This window comes from Chenopodium quinoa, unplaced genomic scaffold (assembly GCF_001683475.1).
Source record: "Chenopodium quinoa cultivar QQ74 unplaced genomic scaffold, ASM168347v1, whole genome shotgun sequence".
NCBI lineage: Eukaryota > Viridiplantae > Streptophyta > Magnoliopsida > Caryophyllales > Amaranthaceae > Chenopodium > Chenopodium quinoa.
In genome coordinates, this window is record NW_018743572.1 from 146576 (window position 1) to 166420 (window position 19845).

General features: G+C 33.0%; 1 protein-coding gene and 1 long non-coding RNA gene across 2 annotated transcripts; both read right to left on the reverse strand.

Annotated features, from left to right (window-relative positions):
• Window positions 1-1906: 1906 nt before the first annotated feature.
• Window positions 1907-5332, reverse strand: LOC110681656 (prostatic spermine-binding protein-like). The gene is made up of 3 exons (XM_021857803.1): window positions 3486-5332; window positions 3040-3395; window positions 1907-2957 (listed from the first exon to the last, which is right to left on the reverse strand). Exon 3 carries the CDS (start codon window positions 2641-2643, stop codon window positions 2302-2304), a length of 342 nt encoding a protein of 113 aa, XP_021713495.1. The 5' UTR covers window positions 2644-2957; window positions 3040-3395; window positions 3486-5332; the 3' UTR covers window positions 1907-2301.
• Window positions 5333-8471: 3139 nt separating this feature from the next.
• On the reverse strand, window positions 8472-9483 carry LOC110681657. The gene is made up of 3 exons (XR_002503303.1): window positions 9270-9483; window positions 8733-8823; window positions 8472-8638 (listed from the first exon to the last, which is right to left on the reverse strand). It is a non-coding gene; the product is annotated as an uncharacterized LOC110681657 (long non-coding RNA).
• Between the last annotated feature and the right edge of the window lie 10362 nt (window positions 9484-19845).

A 19845-nucleotide genomic window follows, 5' to 3' on the forward strand; every position in this document is an offset into this window, starting at 1 on the left:
AAAACATCTAACGCCGGACGGAAATTTTACCGATGTTCATATTGGAAGGTTAGGTTATGTCTCGGATTTTTTTTTCTTAAATAATTATGCTATTTTGTATACGCATAAAATTGAATTGATTCCATGCATAGGATGATGACTGTGGCTATTTTTGTTGGGAAGATGAAGCAAACGAGGTTGAATCTAATAATTTAAGGATTGCATTGACACAACTAAAAGAACAATGCATGTTGTTGAAGTGCGAGGTAGAAAAGTATAAGGTAGAAAATGACATGTTATGGGAGAAAATATTAGAGATGAAGAGTTATTCCGAGTCATTGGTTCTCAAATTGGTCAATATTGAAAAGGCAAACATGGATTTGCAAATCAAGATGATGGATAAAACAACTATTGATAGGTGGATGTGTGTAATTGTAATTTTCTGCATTTCATTGTGTATTGCTTATGCAACCAAGTGGTAATTTAAAGATTGTTAACAACTAATTTTAAATGCAACAAAATGCGATTATAGACATTATGCTGATTTATGATATGATTCTACAAATAAAAATATGACTCCAAATATAATACTATGATTTGTGGAAATTCATAGTGATGCTGTTTAATAAAGGACAGAGGAGGAAATGTTAAATATTTTAGACTACTCCCTTGTTAAAAAAACGACAAAGAATAAAAAGTTAAAAGTTTATGCTTAAAGAAATTACCTAGTTCGATTTGACTTGAACATAGAAAATAAATTGTTCATACTTCAAATGTCCCCAAATCTACAAAAGTAGACCATCTAGGTTGTTCCTGACTTCATTGCACGTCGCCATTAACATCCTCCACATCATGAATTTTCGAAACAGGAGATCATTCTTTTCATATATCTGCAAATAAGAGGACCATTTCGATGTCAATATTTTGTTGGTAAAAAATAAGAAACCTAAACATTTTACTAAAAAAAATACTCACACGAAGCCATGAGAAAACAGACTGGGTTTGACTGAATAGGAACAGGATACAAAGCATGCCGTCTCATGGACTGATTTCGCTGTTGGTACGTCCTCACACTTGACAAACCTATACGTTTCAACGTCTGGTGACGGACCTTCCAAGAGTGCAACGATTGTCAGTCCAAGAATCTGCTTAAAGTATTTTCCCTATTCATTTTTTTAAAGAATTAAAAAAAATAAAAATAAAAAAACAAATTAGCAATCAATATTGGGTCTCAGGAGATTATCCAAAAACATTTACATGAAACTGGTTCACCACATAATTAGCCTGCTTACCAACACTAATATCTTATCCTCATGCCTTTTGTCTTCTTCATCCTCATCCTCTTCAGTCGTGTTTTGGAAATCAATTATAAATACTTTTTTGCGTTTCACATTGATAATGTAAACACACCATCCTCTATCGACAAATATGGGCATAATCACCTATGTCCCATATGTAACACAAATACACAAGTTGTGATTCAGTTAGCATACACAACCAATCTATAGAATTTGGGTTTGGAAAGATCAATGAATAACACAGTTTGTCTTTTCTAATGTTAACATAGAGTTATTAGGAGTGAAGACACACCTTCCGCTTATCCTTGAATTTTCTCCCTCCGGTCAAGAAATAGTTGCCGATCATTTCCGATTCATCGATTAAGAGTTGTTCTACAACAGGCTTAGGTTTTGCATCCTCTTCCAGTAGATTGCACTAGAAACATATGTCAATGATATAAAAGTTAAATAAGCCAACTCTAAAACAGTAGCTTAATATTTGAATTTGGTAATATACAGCACAAATTGCGTACCAAAAATAATGGCCTAAAGACGTAGAATCCATAATGCAGTACCGGAGTCTTTGTTGTTTGTGTAAACTGCAAATGCATCCATAAACTATTTTTTATATAACACAATATTAATTATGTCTTTTACTTTAAATGTTCCCCACACATACTGTTTGAAAGAGAGGTGATCGTTATATAATTTAATCATTACCTCTATTGGAATGGGAGACTTCTTCTTACATGCTTTGTGTACCAGTTGACGGTTGACCATTACATCATACCACTTGAACAAAATCTGATCCTTAAACCTATTTGATTAAAACACTCATCATAATCTACTACAACACATGAAGGTACACAAATAAGCATTATGGAAAAAGTTGTTACTAATTCCTAGTATAGTTTGACTTTCTGTCACAGATCGCCGTGATGCTGCGTTGCTGGTGATCAAAAATCTGGGGCAAGCCCTCATTGTCATCAAGGTCGCTCAGGTAATCGTTGTCGCATTCCACATCTGATTCTGCATTCTTTTCATTTCAGTCATTATCACCCCCGCCTTCCCCACCATCATCTTCCTCCGTTTTATCTTCCTCACCATCATTTCCCCCGTTACCATTCTTTCCATTATCAGGCCCACCCACATCTCCTTTCCCAGATTTGGGGTTTGTGACCTCTATATCAGGCTCATCATCATCTTCACCATTATTTCCTAGTTCTCCTTCACTCCCATCATCACTGGCAGTTTCTTCATCATCCTCATCATCCTCCGTATTCCTATCATTCTCCTCATCATCGTCATCAGCTTCGTCATCCTCACTGTTGCTCTCAGTGCTTAAATCATCCTCACTTGATTCCTTCTTACCTTTTGTCCTTTTCATTTTTGAGATAACATCCTTTGTTTTTGTTCTGCCACCTTTCCCAGTGATGCTTGTTTCCCTTGTTTTGATTTATACCTGTGAAACCAATATCATGCTTTTATGAATAATAAGCTACTGTAATATGTAAAATGATCCTAATAATTATATAATTATAGGCAAGAAATGCTACACTTTTTCAAACACAATGTCATAAACTTTATATGCAAGTAATTTACATTTTTATCCCCTTCAACAGGTGTGTTCCTTTGTATCAACCTGCTTCTTGCTTTTGTAACCCGTCTAGGGGTTAAAGCAGGTGGAACTACACGAAGTTCCTGAAAGATGTTTACAAGCAATAGGACTCAGTCAGCATTAATTTGCAAACAAAGCAACCAAAGTTAAGACCACAACTTTTACCTAATTCTTTGTCTTTTTTCTGTTACTCCTCTCAGTACGTCCCGTATTGGCTTCTTCCTCATGTCCTTTGCTTGTCTTTAAGAAAAGTTTGACTAATCAGTAATCTGGTAAGTAACAGTCTATGAACTTAGTCACACTCGGTTTCAAACTACCTCTTCTTCTCTGGAAGAACTATAGTGTTAAATGTCTTTATATTCTTTCAAGTCCCTGACCTGTGCTCTGCATTTCCTTCTCTTTCTTTTCCTTTCCACGGCGGTAACTTTTGGATTCACAGGAGGCGGACTCGTCATCCACACAGGAAGGTCCTTCCGCGGACCAATAGGGTATTCTTTCCCACACACAACATCCCTAACAACCTAAACAAAATTCAACAGATCAAAAGTATGTCCCTAACCTCTTGTAGGAAACGTTTAACTTGTATTTGTATACAAAAAAACAATAATTACCTCTGCTGCACCATACGACCCATCAGCAGCAGTATCTGCACGAATCGCGCGTTCAATATCAGCTTGCTTCCACATTCCAAGCCTTGGTCTATCGGTATGCCCCGATGCCCTTTATCGCCTAATTTCAATCTGTCAAGGTATGCATTCTGTACAGGATAATATTATTATATGACTAGGCTAGTAAAGTAAAAGATGACTTACCATTAGCACGATGGGGGATCCCTTAACGCCACCCTTCTCTGCATCCAGTTCTCTGTGCTGCTTGATCATCCATTCAAGCACAAACTTTAAAAAATTCCAATTCCGTGCATCTTCCAGGTACCGCGACTTCAAAATCCAGCATAAAAGTGGACTAATCCAATTGTTCAGAGTTGTACATATTAGGTTGCCAAATACATACAAAACATAGGACTGCAAGAACCTTTCCTTGCAGATTCTCTGTCATATCAGCATGAAGAATGCGATGACCTATACCCCCTCTTTTGGAATAGGAAGTCTTTAGCTTCTTGTACTCTTTGTCCTCTGCATTTTGTACACACCATAAGGAAAAATCTGTTCAAATTTCACCTTATAGGATCTATACAATGGGAGGTTATATAAAGTGTATTCATTATCATAATTTGTTTCCAAAGCTATAAAATCTTATCCTATTACCTGTAACACTTTCTTCAATATTGAAAGTATAATCACTGAACGGCAGCCCATATATCCACCCCACCACTTCATCAGTGATCTTGATCTCATAATCATCCCTAATGCGTAGTAACTGGGTTTCAGGATCCCATCGACCCATTAACCACGACAGAAAAAACCGGTCAAGTTCATTAAACTTCACATCCAGAAATGTGAAAAATCCAGCCTCCCTAATCCATTCCTTTTGAGTAGTGCCTTTTGGTACTGCGTTGACAACTCTGTCTAGATAAATCCTCATAACAGGATACTGCATCATATAATATATTGTCATTTTAACGAGTACATTGTAATCATGTATAGTAATTTATACCACCAACATTGCCAAATTTATATTTAATTTAAGATATAACACGTACAGGATTTTTTTTTGTGATCGGGGAGGCATGGCCTTCCACGCTTTTTCTTCTTTGTTGGTTCAGTTTCTTCTTCTTCACCTTCCGTAATGAAAATTGGAACGACATTTTCAACTGCTTTTTCTTTTCTGGGACGCCGCTTTCTTTTTCTTTTGCTGCTTTCTGCTGCTCGCGGTTCCTAGTAAGTCACAGAGCAACTCATTCATTTATATTAAATCTTACAAGATCTACATTTTGATAATTGGATCCTATTATCAAATAATCAAAGAGAAATTAGGTAACAACTTGCCTCTTCCTGTATGTTCTTATCCCATAACTCATTTCCACCATGCTCTGGGTTCTCATCCCCAACTCCCTGTCCAATTTGAACATGAGACTTATCCGCACCTTGTGCTCCAGCTTTCTGTCCTACGTCCCCTACTGGTGAAGCCTATTTACATAAAACAGAATTGTCAGATTCTTTCCCAATCTTATACAATACAATAAGGTAAATTGCTTGAATCATTTTTGTACTAAGAGAGTCAGGGTTAACTTACTGCAGCTGCCCTTGATTCCTTTCCCAAATCTGCATCTTCACCCTCATTAGTGGCATTAGTCTCACCCTCTCCACCATTCCCTTCTGCTGGAGGCTATTTTTACACATAATAACAAAATATCCCAAATTTTACACGACATAATAATTTAAATATGCTTCATTTTTGTATGGATAGAGTAATGGTGAACGTACTGAAGATGCATTTAATTCCTCTCTCACAACAGCATCTTCACACTGAACAGCTTCCTTAGACGCATCGTCTCTACCATTCCCTTCTGTTGGAGGCTTTTCACATCCAAAACAACAAAATAGTTAGTGATTGTAACATTGACTCTACACAAAAACTTAAATAGGGACCATATAAATACTTTAAAAGATTAAACATCTCACTTCTTGATCTGATGTCAAGTTAGCTGTTGCTCTAGTTTGTGTACTTGACGGGGTAACAAACCAATCAACAGTGTATACTACATCCTGTTCTATTGGATTAATTTTACTGATTTCAGCAACCAATGAATCTGGTTTAATAATAGTAGTATTATGATCCTCAATACGATCACCAGTTTGCACACCTAGTCCTGCACTTGATTCCTGCTTTGAAGTGAATTGATTCTCAGTTTCATTTATTTTGTGTTATAGTTTGTCATACCAAAATACACATAATAGCACTCACAATTATTTCCTCCGCAGTCCCTTTTGTTTTTGTTAAATTCGTTGTTTGTAGAATAACTGTTGGAACCCTTGATTCATTCGATGATCTCTCTGATCCAGTCGGTAATTGGTTGAGTACCAAACCCGTTGTTGCCTTGTCGTGGGTCTCAGTACTATGATCCATGATAGTACCCTTCTGTGACCCTGCCTCCTTTGAACCATTTGTCTGCACAAAATGTGACAAAATATAATTATACACTTCACTAGGACTTCAATATGGGTGATAACACTTATTATTGTTGCTAGAGTGTTATATAAAATGTATCATTTTTGGTTTATTAGTGTCTATTAACAATTACCATTGCCTCTTATCCAAAAGGAACTAATCAATCTTGCAAAACATTGCAGTCAATTGTAAATATAAATACGAAGTACTTTGGTGGAACACTGACAAGGGAATAAACGCGTCGTCAATTGTCTATCCCTAGATCAAATACAATTTATACAACCTAAACAAACCTAATACAAGTATAAGGCAAGCATAGGGGTCGAACCACAGAGAATGGATAAACACCACCAAATGTTATTGACAATTAAACTAGTCCGGAATAGGAGATGAATAAACTAAAGTCTAAAGATGCTAAAACAAGAAATAAAACATTAAGGGAAATGGTTAGGTGAAGTAGACGCTTGATCATGCAACAACAAAGTAGCAAATCAATGGTAAACTAAAAGTGCATGAATACCGAAGTAAAGGGGTCCAATCTAACCGCCTTCCGGGGTCAATTGGCTTCTCCTAACATAGCCTCTATTTTTCCACATTAGAACCATATACTAGGAGGTACTATTAAATAACAATTGATAGTAATGAACCTTAACTAAGTCAACTTCCGTTAATTGTTAGCAAAGACTTATCTTTGATCAACTAACAACGTGCACTTGCAAGAAGACCAAAGAATATCAAGCATGCAAAGACTTTAATCACCATTAACATAACCCCAACATTATAAGCATGAACAATTAGAAACTACACCATCCCCACACCCTTGGCTAAGTGACTACTCACAAATCATATTGAATACAATATCAATCATCAAATCAATAAGCATCAACATGATTAATAAGCAAAGAAGAAAAATCAAAGCAAATAAGCAAAATCAAAAACAAAGGTAAAGAGAAAGAGTAAGAGATTGCTCATTAATTGAAGATGAAGGTCTACAAAGGATTGAACAAGCTCCTTCTTCAAAATCCAAGTTCATCAATGAAGAAAACCACACTTTCTCTCTCTACCAATGAAGACTAATCCTAACCTAAAACTAATTAGAGAGTAGAATAGATAGTTATTGAATTCTTCTTTTAATTACCCCAAAATGGGTATATATACTAAGCTAGGAAAAATAGAAAAAGAAAAGAAAAGAAAATAAAATAAATTAAAAAGGAAAAGTAAAAAAATAAGAAACTAAAATAAAAATAATAGAAAGAAAATAAGAAAGGGAAAAGAAAAAGAAATAAAAATAAAAGAAAAACAAAATAAAACCCCAAAAATAAAAAAATCAGACGCTCTTTCTTTCTTCTTCTCCTTCACATTTGGCTGCTTGAAGTTTGAACTCCATTGAAGCGCATCTTCATCACCGCCATTCATCAACTATCATCATCAAATCGAGGTCATTCGATCTTCATTAAATATCATGTGCGAGGCTCGTGAAATGGTTCGATCGAACCGATGGTTGGTTCGACCGAACTACGGGGTTGGTCCGGTCGAACCATGGGTGTGTTCGACCACTCCTCTTCGAATAACAAAACCTCCAAAATCTCTGACTCGTACTTCAGTCGAACCCTCAACGGTTTGCTCGAACCCGATCTATTTGTGATTTGCTCTGATTTTTGGGTCGATTGGTTGCTTAATTGTTGCTGGTTGTTGACGGTGGTGCAGGTGCGGCTGATTGCTGGTTTAGGTGCGTGAGAATGGTGGTGCGGCTGTTCGCAAGTGAGTTGGTGATTGGTGGCTGCTGTGGTTGATTGTGGTGGCGGAGCAGGGGATTGTGATGGTGGCTGTTACGGGGTGTTGGTGCGAATTGGAGCAGGGCAAATGGAGGTGAGTGGTGGTCCTTGGTGTGCGCTTTTGCGGCTGGTGGTGTTGTGAGGGTGGCAGCAGGTAAGTGAATTGGAGTTGCGCTGAGAGCTGGTGCGTGGATTGGGCTGGTGTGTGTGGTGTTTGCGGGGTTGCAGGCTGGAGGTATGGTTGTTGTTGGTTTGTGGGAACGGTGGGCTGCTGTGAGCGTGAATGAGCAGGGGAGTGAGATGTTGTTGCTTGGGGTGGTGTAGGATAGTGAAGGGTGTGGTGATGGTTAAGATTGGGCAGCAACTTTGGGGCTTGAAAGCTTCTTGGATTGACACCTTTGACTCGAGCCTCCGACCTCCGAGGACGATCCTACACAACCAAATAAAAACAAGGGAGAATCGGGACAAAGATAAAATAAAATAAAATGAAAATAAACAAAGGACGAAATAAAACAAAACCACGACAAATAGAATAAATAAATAAAATAAAAATAAATAAAATGAAATAGAAAATAAGAGACATAAAACTAAACTAATAAAAATAAAACAAAAACTATACAAGCAAATAAAGTAAAATAAAATACGAAAATAAACTAAAGCTAATAAAATAAAGAAAATAAACTAAAACGCTTCAAAATTACCAAAATAAACTAGAAACTTTATTAAAGAGAAAACAAGAGAACAAAAGGAAAATAAGGAAAAAATAAACACGGAAAATACTCTAAAACTACTCCTTAGGAGTGACATAAATGTCACTCATCAAACACAGGACTTACTTCACTTTCAGGATTAGGGTCAGCACTATGTGCATCTTCTGTAACTTTGCTGTGTTCAGGACAAGCAACATTTGGTACTTCAATCTGATGCTGTCAAGTAGACAATTTACTCAAATTATTCCAATTAAAACATCGCTTCTAAGAACATTAAGATATCAAGCAAATTACAAATTTTTACCTCAGACTCAGACGCAATTACTGATGCCATAGTAGTGACATCTACCCAATTATTCAACGCAGGATTGTTGTTTAGAACGTCCTTTGGATTGCTTCAAAACCACATGAAAGTAACATGGAAACATTTTTTATTTAATCTACTGAAAGGCTAGTTGTTTTTTTTTTATAAATTTTCATTATTAATTAACACAAAATACCAAGTTAATTAGCGAATCGTGAAGCATTCACATTGGACGATCCTGTTAGGGTTTTAAAGCAGTCTATGTAATTAATAATTCTAATTTTTTTCCCCACGAACAACAGCAGTCAGAACAACATGTAATAGCAACGCCAATCAAACAAATTGAGTTATGTAAATCGCTAATCAATAAACCAGTGTACAATTAAATACATTCTTAGAAAACCTTATTAATTTGCAAATTGAATCATAATTTCAGTTCAACACAAAGCTTGCAAATTTCAGAATCAAAGTTCTACTACAATCGGGGAATAATTTAATTGCATGAAATTATGTCTACAAAACGATTAAGACACTTACGATTCTCCAGACGCATCCATGGTGTGTTGAGTCGTTGATGAAGTCAGTTACTTTGAAGTTTTAGAATTAAACTAATAGTTTGAAGTGCTTAAAGAGGATAACTGAGGAGCAAATGTGAAGAAACGTTTGAATTTTAAGTAAAAATGGAGAAAATGAAACGAAGACGGGCAGAATATCTATCTTCTTGAATTATGTCTCAAACCGCTTTACATGGTAATTAATATGCAATTTTTTTAAGGACAGGTAATTAATATTAAATCATTAAAAATAATCCAACATTTATTCTCATTAGGCATTATTATACATTATTTAATTTAATTAGGAAACAGTAATTACTTTATATTTTAATTGGTTAGTTTTTTTTATTGAGTAACTTGTTGTATTAATTAATGTTTTTTTTCTATGAAAGAAAACTATTGACTAAAAATAAATGACTAAATAATTAAATAATATAGAATTAAGCTAATGACACCAGAAAATCTAGAGAATCTTAAGGTATTAATTGTAAGACGCCTAAAACAACGTGTAAGCATAATTATTTTTATATATAAAAAAAAGGCAAACCACAATATATTTTGCATGAAAAAATCTGACTTGTCAAATCAAAAGTATAGGCATTAGGTGTATAGGGTTGTCGGTTTGTGATTTCTGAGGTCCAATTGTTACATTTTTTTAAATCTTTTAATTTTTAACTTAAGCATAGACGTTCCTGATTACTATTTACATGTTATGATACATTCATTTTATTACGTATTTGTACTAATTATTTGACACCATTTTTTTAAGACTCGTAAATTTTTAATTTACGTTAATGATAGAAGTAAATTAACATTTGTATTAGTAACAATAAAATTGATACAAAATTATTTGTTAAAAACTTTGAAGCTATAACGTTTATGGACGGAGGTGTATATGAACCGAGCCGACAAATAAACAACTCTAGTTCAATATCGGTTTAAGTTTGTTCATGTTCGTTAATGTAATAAACCACTTTGGTTAAAGATCGGTTGAATGCTGAAAAAATTAATTTTTCCCATAAGGCCTTTCTCCATTTTCAAATTCACAATTTCAATTTTTTAAATAAAAATTACCTTCTTTTTATTCAATTAAAAAAAACTACCATCCTTCCCCTCACAAAGTAAAATAAAAAAAAAAAAAAAAAAACTGTCATCCTTGTATTAAGAAAAACTACCATCCTAATATTATTTAAAAAAAAAAAAAAAAAAAAAAATTAGTAACCCACTAATTGTTTTTTTTTTTAAATTTAAAATATGATTAACTTGTTGAATAATACAAGAATCCGGTAGCTTGAGATAATACTTATATTGTACAGGCACACATCATGTGTGTCTCTTAGCTTCTACACCTAATCGTTCAGATTATTTCATGAACAACTGGTATATCTATGTTCATGACACATATATACACTAAGCTTGTTCATGAAACGCTCAGTTAATAATCGAGTCGTTCATAAACCATTCGCAAACATATATGAAATTAAAGTAGGTGACCTTGAACAGATGCTTAGGCTTGCTTCAAAGCCCGGGATCGTGTTCGGACTCACCTAATAAGTTGACTAAACTTGAACATGGACAAGGTAGTACTAATCTAATTATTGGGTAGTACTCATATGGCTCGGCTTAACTCCAACCCTAATTGTGTAAGGTTGTAAAGGTAGTACTCATCTAAGCTCGGCTTATCTCCGACCCTAATTGTTTAAGGTTAAGGGTGCAGTGTTTAGGGCTTGGTTTTGGGTTTATGGTAGACTTATCATTTCATCTACATATGCTACTGTAATCTTAAGATCCCGGTAGACACAAATAACACATGGAACTGACTTGCCTAATTATTTATAATTTTATTAGGGTATATATTCTACCAAAACGGGTAAAATGACCGTAATCACATTCAATTACACTGTCGTGGTATAACACATCATCATTGTATACCCGTCAACCATGTATTGTTATAATTATTGACAAAGCTTGAATCAAGATACACGCATACGGTGTTGAGACTCTATAAGCCTTTTTTGTAATAAATCGCATTTTGTAAGCATCTGAATTCCCGAGACGGTTAAAACCATGACACTCTTATGTGGTATTGAAAATTTATAATCGCAAACTACAAATTAATCGTAGAATCGACACGGCTTAATTCAATACACGCTCATATGGCATTGAGATTGTATACTCGCAATTTGTAATCTTTCGTTCAATCGACAAGGCTTAAATCATGTCACGCTCATATGGTAGGAAGATTGTATACTAACGCTGTCTAATTAAAGGTATTATTAACACGGCTTAAAACCTAATATACTCAAACGGTATTGAGATTTTATAATCTTCGGATTCAATCATAATAGACTAAACTCATCACATGATAATGAGATAAAAGAATTTCAATTTTTTATCAATCTCGTCCATCCATGATTGACTACCCAATTCACAACACATTTGTCTCCATCTCTAGATTCATTTGTATTAAAAAACTTTATAATTCCACTTTTTTGTCAATCCAAAATTTTAATGTTACATACAAATTGTCATAAGATTTTCAAGACATAAACTTTGGTTTTTTTTAGAAAAAAAGGACAATTATTTTTAAAAATTCTTACATAATTTACAAAAAGTTAATAAGTCGAAAAAAAAAATTAACCCACTACTCCTACTTTAGAAGTTATTTCATCACAAACTTAAAAAACTACCCACTCATTTCACCCATACGTCTTGACAAAGGAAGTTATAAACCGTCACTTTCTATTTCAGAATTCCATTTACCAAAAAAATAAAAACAAAAATAAACTCAAAAACTCTAATCCACTCCCACAAAAACTCAAACATTTACTTCCTTCAACATGGTTAAAATCACAGAACTTTCAGATGTAGATGACATCTCCATCGCTGAGGGTGTAAGTTTATGTTACTATTAATGTCTTCCCTTAATTCTGTTCATCATGTGTAGATATGGTGGTGCCATATATTCTTAACTTATTTTTGTGTGTCCTTAAAATGAATTTAGGCACTTAATCAACAACAACCAAAGAACATCGGCGACGAAAATGAAATCGAAGAGGCTTTGTGCAATTATTTGTAATGTGGATATTTTTTAGTAAATAGAGTATTATTATGAACAAATATTTTAAACAAAAGTCCGATTTTCTATTATTTATTTTTTGGGTAATTAAGTTGATGTGATTGTTTATTGTTCATCATTTCACTCATCCTTGTTGTGGTAGGATGTTGATCGCAAAGGGAAACGTCTCTTAGAGTGCGATGAAGACGATGGATCATCATCATCTTTATCAAAGCGCCAAAAGGTAATTCTTTGTCTTAAGTTTACATAGTGCGAAAATAGAAACAACCTGTGACAAATAATTTTAATATACTTATATGAATGAAATTTACTGATTATGTTTTTTTTTAACTTAACTTGTATTTATTTATTGGAATTGGGTGAATTAAAAAAAAATAAAAGGTTAAATGATTATTTTAATCAGTATTCACTCTACTCACACAGATATATTATTTTATCAATTTATCCCCTAAATCTATTAAATTATTGTATTCATTTTTTAAATTTTAATAAACTTTCATATTGACGACATCAATGAGAACCAAAACGGCACCCAAGCTCTTCTCGAATGGAGGAAATCGGTATAAATATTGATTTTTTTATCTTTTCCCAATATTGACTTTACTTAATGACTTAAATTTGTACTTCTATTAAAAACTTTAAAATAGGTCTGGATACTAGAAATTATTTGTTACACTTAAATGTTGTAATTTTCTTCATATCCCCGTAACTAAGTTAAATGTGTGTACTGTGTCTTTCCATTAGAGAGCATTTGATTAATTCCCAATTTCCAGACTTGATACAGGATGGAATTCAAAACCGCAGAATTTAAAAAGGAATTGATGGAAAGTTCATACCCTCATTCTGAAACTACACAATGCACTTGTGTAAAGTGGGTTTTGGAGCTCGCCATTGACCCTAAGTGGAGGAGACAGTTGCCTAGAGGTTTATACTTTCAATTGTGCAATTCTCATGTTATTGAACCTCTTGATCTGGCAGATGTTTGCTTATGGAAGAATCAAGACTTAATAGAAATAATTTGGGGATTTATGTCTGAGAGAACCTTATCAAAATTCATGTTGACTTGTAGGAAATGGGATAGACTTATTCCATTCTTTGTGCACGACACCCCCTACAGGGGTAATTGGGAATGGCAGCACATGCATGAACCTAACTTCAGATATGAACGAGGACCTCAACGTGGGATTAGACGTCCATACATCAATATCTACAAAGAGTACTTCGGACAAATCTGTTTTTATTATAGTTCTAGATGATGTTCGTGCACTACTACCACTTATTTGTGTCCAAAATACAGTATTAGACTATTAATTTGTTTGTAGTGTTTTATCTATTTACCTTAGCGTTATTATGTGTCACTGATTATGTTTTCGTTATTTTGTGTTACATGTAATATATATTTATATGAACTATTAAATTAGAAGTGTTTAAAATTTGTCTAAATTTGTTCAAGGGCTAGCAAACCTCATGCATCATATGATATCAAATATTAGAAAAACCTAAACTTGTTCAGTTCCCAATGAGGATAAATTTTAAAAATAGTTTAAAATTTACTTTTTGGAAGGGACTTGCATATATATTTATAACCCTGTTACTATAACACCCTAGAGTTTAGTACTTTTGAAACATATTTACAAATTCTTACAAACAAATGGAGAGTATAGAGTTGGCCAAAGAAGATTTTAATTCATCTAAAAAATTTGGGGCTTGGGAGACGATTTTTGAGGCTCATATTTTCCCGCATATGACCAACATATCTGATTTAATGAGAATTCAGATGATCAGCAAATATTGGCAACAACAAGCTAGCTTGCGAATCAAAGAAGATCATAATGTAAATTGGAGTGAATTGGAGAAGATTTATTGTAAGAGCGACAATTCATGCAATGTAGTCCACAACAACGTTGAGGACTTAATGGATTGTATAGATTGTGCTTGGTTTGGAATATGGAGGAAAAACATGTTCAAGAAGGCAAAGTATTGTTACACTAAACACCATGGTGTGTTGTTTCGTCACGATGAGGATAATGTTAGGCCATGGATGAAGATGCTAAACACTAAGCATAACAAGAACACGACTGTAGACCCTCTAACTAAAGTAGATGATAATTAAATGTTTATTATGTTATGTGACAATTATAGAAAGTTTTATTGAGCTTGTTATGGGAAATTTTAATTTTATGCATAAGAATTGATAATTTGAAGCTTGTTTAACTATGTTCATTTTGTGATTGATTAAACTTGTAGCTCTGGTTCGTGTATCAATCACAAAATTTTACCTTATGTACAATTAAGTCTACAGGCTTAACTAATCACGAAAATGTAATGCAATAAAGTTTAGAATACAAAATTATGTATAAAAAAATTAAAAAGATTAATATTTCTTACAAGCAAATAAAAACAATTGGTCAACCAATGTCAGCCTACACTACCATCAAAAGTCGCACATAATGATGACCTTTATCACAAGATGAAAAAAAATCTTATTACCCACTCTATTATGCGAAGTAATTCATATTCATTTGGGAGCAATTTTTCTAATACAAGATCTCAAATCGTTAAGGGTACCATAATTTTAAATTATATATCATCATGTAATGTTTATCAAAATAAGTTTGTGATAAAGTCACTATTAAATAATTGGACCATAAACTATCTTATAAAGGACAATATTAATCCTCATGAATGTTTTTTTTAGAAAAACTAAAAAAATAATATATCAGTTAAATCACACCACATAATATTTTAAAGGACAATATTAATCATATTTTCTAAACAACAATTCACAATACATTATGTTATTTTTTAAAAATGCGATGCACAAAATAACCATTTTATTTGTACATAAAATTTTATCTAAAAAGTTGTATTATAAACCTTTATTATAATGTTAATTATTTAACTTTGGTCACATAAGTATATCTCTTTTTTATTTGGCATTACACTTTAACCTAAATTTGGTAATTCAAATATATCTAAAAATTTTAATTATATAAATGTAAAGTAGATGCATAACCATTTGGGAACCAATGTATGGATATTGTTACCTCGATTATAACATAAATTACTAAGCTTTGTTGCATAGTCAGAATTTCTTTCGTACTATTTATTCAATTTTTTTTTTTTTTTTTTTTTTTTGAGGAAAGACTTTCTTTCCACTTTATTATGAACTATTTTATTTATAGCTCATTAACAAAATGCATTTGTAATATATATTGTCTAAATAATTACAATTACATATCAGACTAAAATTCAATAGCAAATACATTGAACGTTTAGTAGTTATTTTGTGACTATAGGGTAGAGGTTGAATTGATTATAACATCCACATTAACTGGCATGAAAAGGTATTTGCGAAAAATAGATTCTGTAAAAGAGTTTATGATTCTCTTATAATTTCCCTAAACCCTAAACCCTTAACCCTTAACCCTAAACCCTAATCCCTAAACCATAAACCCTAAACCCTAGATCTATCAAAACTAGATGGACCTAGTAATAGGTGTTAGGGGTGTCCATTTGGTTTTGGATATGGATTTTGTCTAAATCCCATCCATTCCGATAAATGATTTTGTTTTCAATTTCCAATCAGAATCGATCAAAATTTCTCTCCCAATCAAACCCGATGGTATCCTAATTAAACTTTTGTTAGTAGGATCCAAAGTTAGCTAGAGTTTAAAGAAAAAAGAAATACATATTTATTACAAAGTCTCCCAGATGTAAGTTATGTAGTATTGAGTATTTGATTTAAAGTTTGGATCCGACCCGAATAAATAATTCAGTTTGGATTGGTTCGGATTTCGTATTTAATCGAAATAATAAACACCCGTAATAGGTATTCTAGTCACAACAATACTTATTATTACACAGTAGACACATAAACCGTTGTAACGTGAAATAGTTAAGTTTTTTTTTTTGCTATGCAAATCCAAAAAATCAATTTATATAAAATTTCTGACCAATAATGATTCATATAAAATAGGCGATCATGTGTGGATAGAACGTCGTTCAAAATAATTGATTTAAATAATGGATGCACGTCGTGAAATAGGTAGACATGTCATGACTTTAAAAGTTCACAATTACAGTGGAGCCTAATTAAATCAAGTTAAGTTCAATGCTAAATTTAAATTTATGATTGAGATATGATCGAATTAATAGTTGTAGAAATCAAGTCGATCCTATTCAATTCCGAGGGTGTCCATTCGGTATAACTGTTTAAGTTCGGAACCTAGCCGATGATTCAACTGTTTAGAGCATCTCATTCCGATTCCACATAAATAAACGTCGATAATCCGAAAATCCGAACCGACCCCGTTGAAAGTTGGGAACTGCTCCGAATAGAGAACTTGGTTTTTATTAAATAGGATTTCTGTTCATTTCCAAAAGACGGGAACCCTTACCGCTTTTATCTAAACAACTCATTTCAGCTACAATCAGCTACGTTCAATTCATTTCATTTTTAAATAGTCCTTTTACAGCCAGTCCAGTTCATATACACTCAATTCATTGTACGTGAATACGTCGTAGCATATGTTCTCCCAATTTTAATTTTGACATATCAAAATTTTAAGTATATCTATACACGTTTAACTACAGTTCAAGATACGATAACACACACATTGTAAATTAATTAAGTAAATACGCCTTCTAAATTTTAAAATAAATCGTAACGCCTTTGCATAACCTTTCTATTATTTCCAAATAAATAAAAGTTGACTGTATAAGGGGTCCATATACAATTGTTATTTGCAAATACCCACTTATACCTTTTTATTAATTGGGGACAAAATAGTTCTGCACCGTTGGATTGCCCAATCACAACTGTCCACGAGTACTGTCAAATATGTTTCCTTTTCCAAAAAAAAAACAAGGAAATGATTCCTAGAGATCATATTTGATAATATATAATCGTTTAAGATACTGACCCAATATTAAATAAGTTTTAGTACCAAAATTCAAGTGAAAATGACTATCTAATATAAACTCACCCGCCAAATTAGAATTTCTATTACTTGTGGCGGGAATTAAAATCTCCATAAATTAAACATTAGTGTACCTCATATCTATATCCAAAGAGCACAAAAACTCTAATAAAACATATTACAACTTGTTACTCCAGATTAATTTTTACATTGTATTTCACGATAAAATATAAATGGCTAAGCGGAATATATGCACAGGTAACTAATCGATTTCTTGTAGTCGAAAATGATTCTTTAGTTAAATTAATATTGTTGTTCTATTTATATTGATGTTTGCATTCACGTATTGATTTTTGCCAGCAACCACAGAGCTAGAGCAAAGTCAGATTCAAAGAGTGAAAGATCAACACAGCTTTCGACTATTCCTGCGAAATGTCTTGTACCACATAGGACCTTTGGATATGGGAAAGTAAGTGTTGGTGGGCATGACCCATTTATTGAGCAAATGTTTCAGGAGGAGCGCTTTAACTACATGATTCACAAAGGCGTTGTTGGGGCTATACCAATTAACAACAAAGGGATACGGCTAATCACACTTGCTGATGTTGATGACCGAATTGTGAAGGTTGAACCAGTAGATCATAATGAAGAGATGTCCCCCAAGCGCATCAAGAGAATCGGTTTTATTGATCTGTCTACCGAATAGTAATTTGTTGGGTGTTTGTATAATTTCTAAATTAGGATTTTATCCGTTATTGTACTCCAATTTATGTATCAGAGCGTTGTATCCTATTCTGCACTCTTTTTAGGATATACAATATGCAACCAATTCGTCTATTATATTGATTCCATAAAAACGAAAATGACCTTAGAAATTAGACAATGATTAAAATAAATAATTAGTAGACTGAAATATCACTAATTAAAATGCCTTATATTTTACACAAAGTCCTTCATAAACATCACATACTAGATTCCATCAAAAAACAACATCACATACTAGATTCATTACAGATATAGCTAGCTAAGACAGTAATTTAAATAATTATACGAGAAGATTTCTGAAACACCCAGTACATCACTTTTTGTGTCCAAACCATTGCTTGTACTCCCATGCATCATAAATTCTTCTCTTCCTCATGCCACCTTAAGATTGAACAAGGTAGGAAGAACCCTTGTCAAAAGCTTCTAATCTCCATGGTACAGTCCAGTTGCAGTTCTCATAGTGGAACATGTTGTCGGGGTTGACATGGCCTCCGCAAGGAGTATCATATATATTCTTACAACAAAGCCTCTCGAGTTGTGACCAATCCACATCCTCGTTGGCATAAATCCTTTCACTCACTGTGTTGTTCCAATCTGAGTTTAGCGGTAGCAAATTCAGTAAGTGAAATATCCCATCAATCTTTGGGAAAATATGCTCAGCAAAGATTGTTTCCCAAGCCCCAAATTTATCATGATCTGGGTAATAGGGTTTCTCTTCCTCTTGAGTTTTCCATTTTTTGTTTTTTTGAAGAACCTTGAGTATCCATTTTTTATTAAACAATTCTAAGATTTTTTAATAATTAGAGAAGGAAGGGGAAAGGTTTTCAATTTTTTTTTTTGCATGCAATAAAAAAGTAAAAGGTATCATATCTAAATTGGGAAAAATCACCTAAATAAAGGATTTTGATTACATAATATTAACAGTGGTAACATTGACTAACGGTTCAATTCTAAAGACCCTCTCCCTAAATTTTTTTATTATTTAACCTTCAAAGTAACGATAACTGAGTGGGAAACCTTTTTTTAATTGCATGCATTGGGAATCAGCAATATTTTTTTTGAATAAGGTCAATAGGTTAGGTTTATTTACCCCTATATTAAAGACTACTCACCTCAATATTTAACATAAGTATAGGGGAATAAAAGAAGACATACTTTTAACTCAATATCCCACTTTGAATTTCTAGATTAATACTACACTAAGATTTTAAATGTGTTGTTCTTGGATTTAAGTATTTTTAACATCCTTCACAATACCATTTTTACTTGCAATTTAATTTCACCATACCAACATTTTGTTGACGTACGAATTATATAAAATGTTAACTTCAAAAAATTACAAAATACAGAAAAATTTACATATCTAGCCACAATTAGAAAAAGAGTTACTAGTATATTTTGTTGAAAAAAAACAAGGGTAACAAGGGTTATAATATTTTAATTAGGAGGTAAGATAATCTTTTTTGTAATTTAATTAATTTTCAACTCGGTATTAGAAACATTGAGCTAACCAAATGTGCAGTAGCTGCATTGAACAAAGAGCTCAAGAATACATAACAACGGGTCTCTAGTTATAATATTGTGTAGGTTTTATGTTATAATCCATCATTAGGAATTAAACACAACTAAAACTGTGTATCCCTTGTTATAATTTTATTGAACAGTTCTTGTAATATTGTATATCTTTTTATGAAGTGTACATGGTCATATAAATCGTTTAACATAAATATTTATTTTACATGATGTATTTTTTTATATAAAAAAGACCACTGAAACATATCACATAAAATCGA

Excerpts from the sequence above, each read along its gene's own strand:
- LOC110681656 (XM_021857803.1), bottom strand. The coding sequence starts at position 2,643 with ATGAAAAGGACAAAAGGTAAGAAGGAATCAAGTGAGGATGATTTAAGC.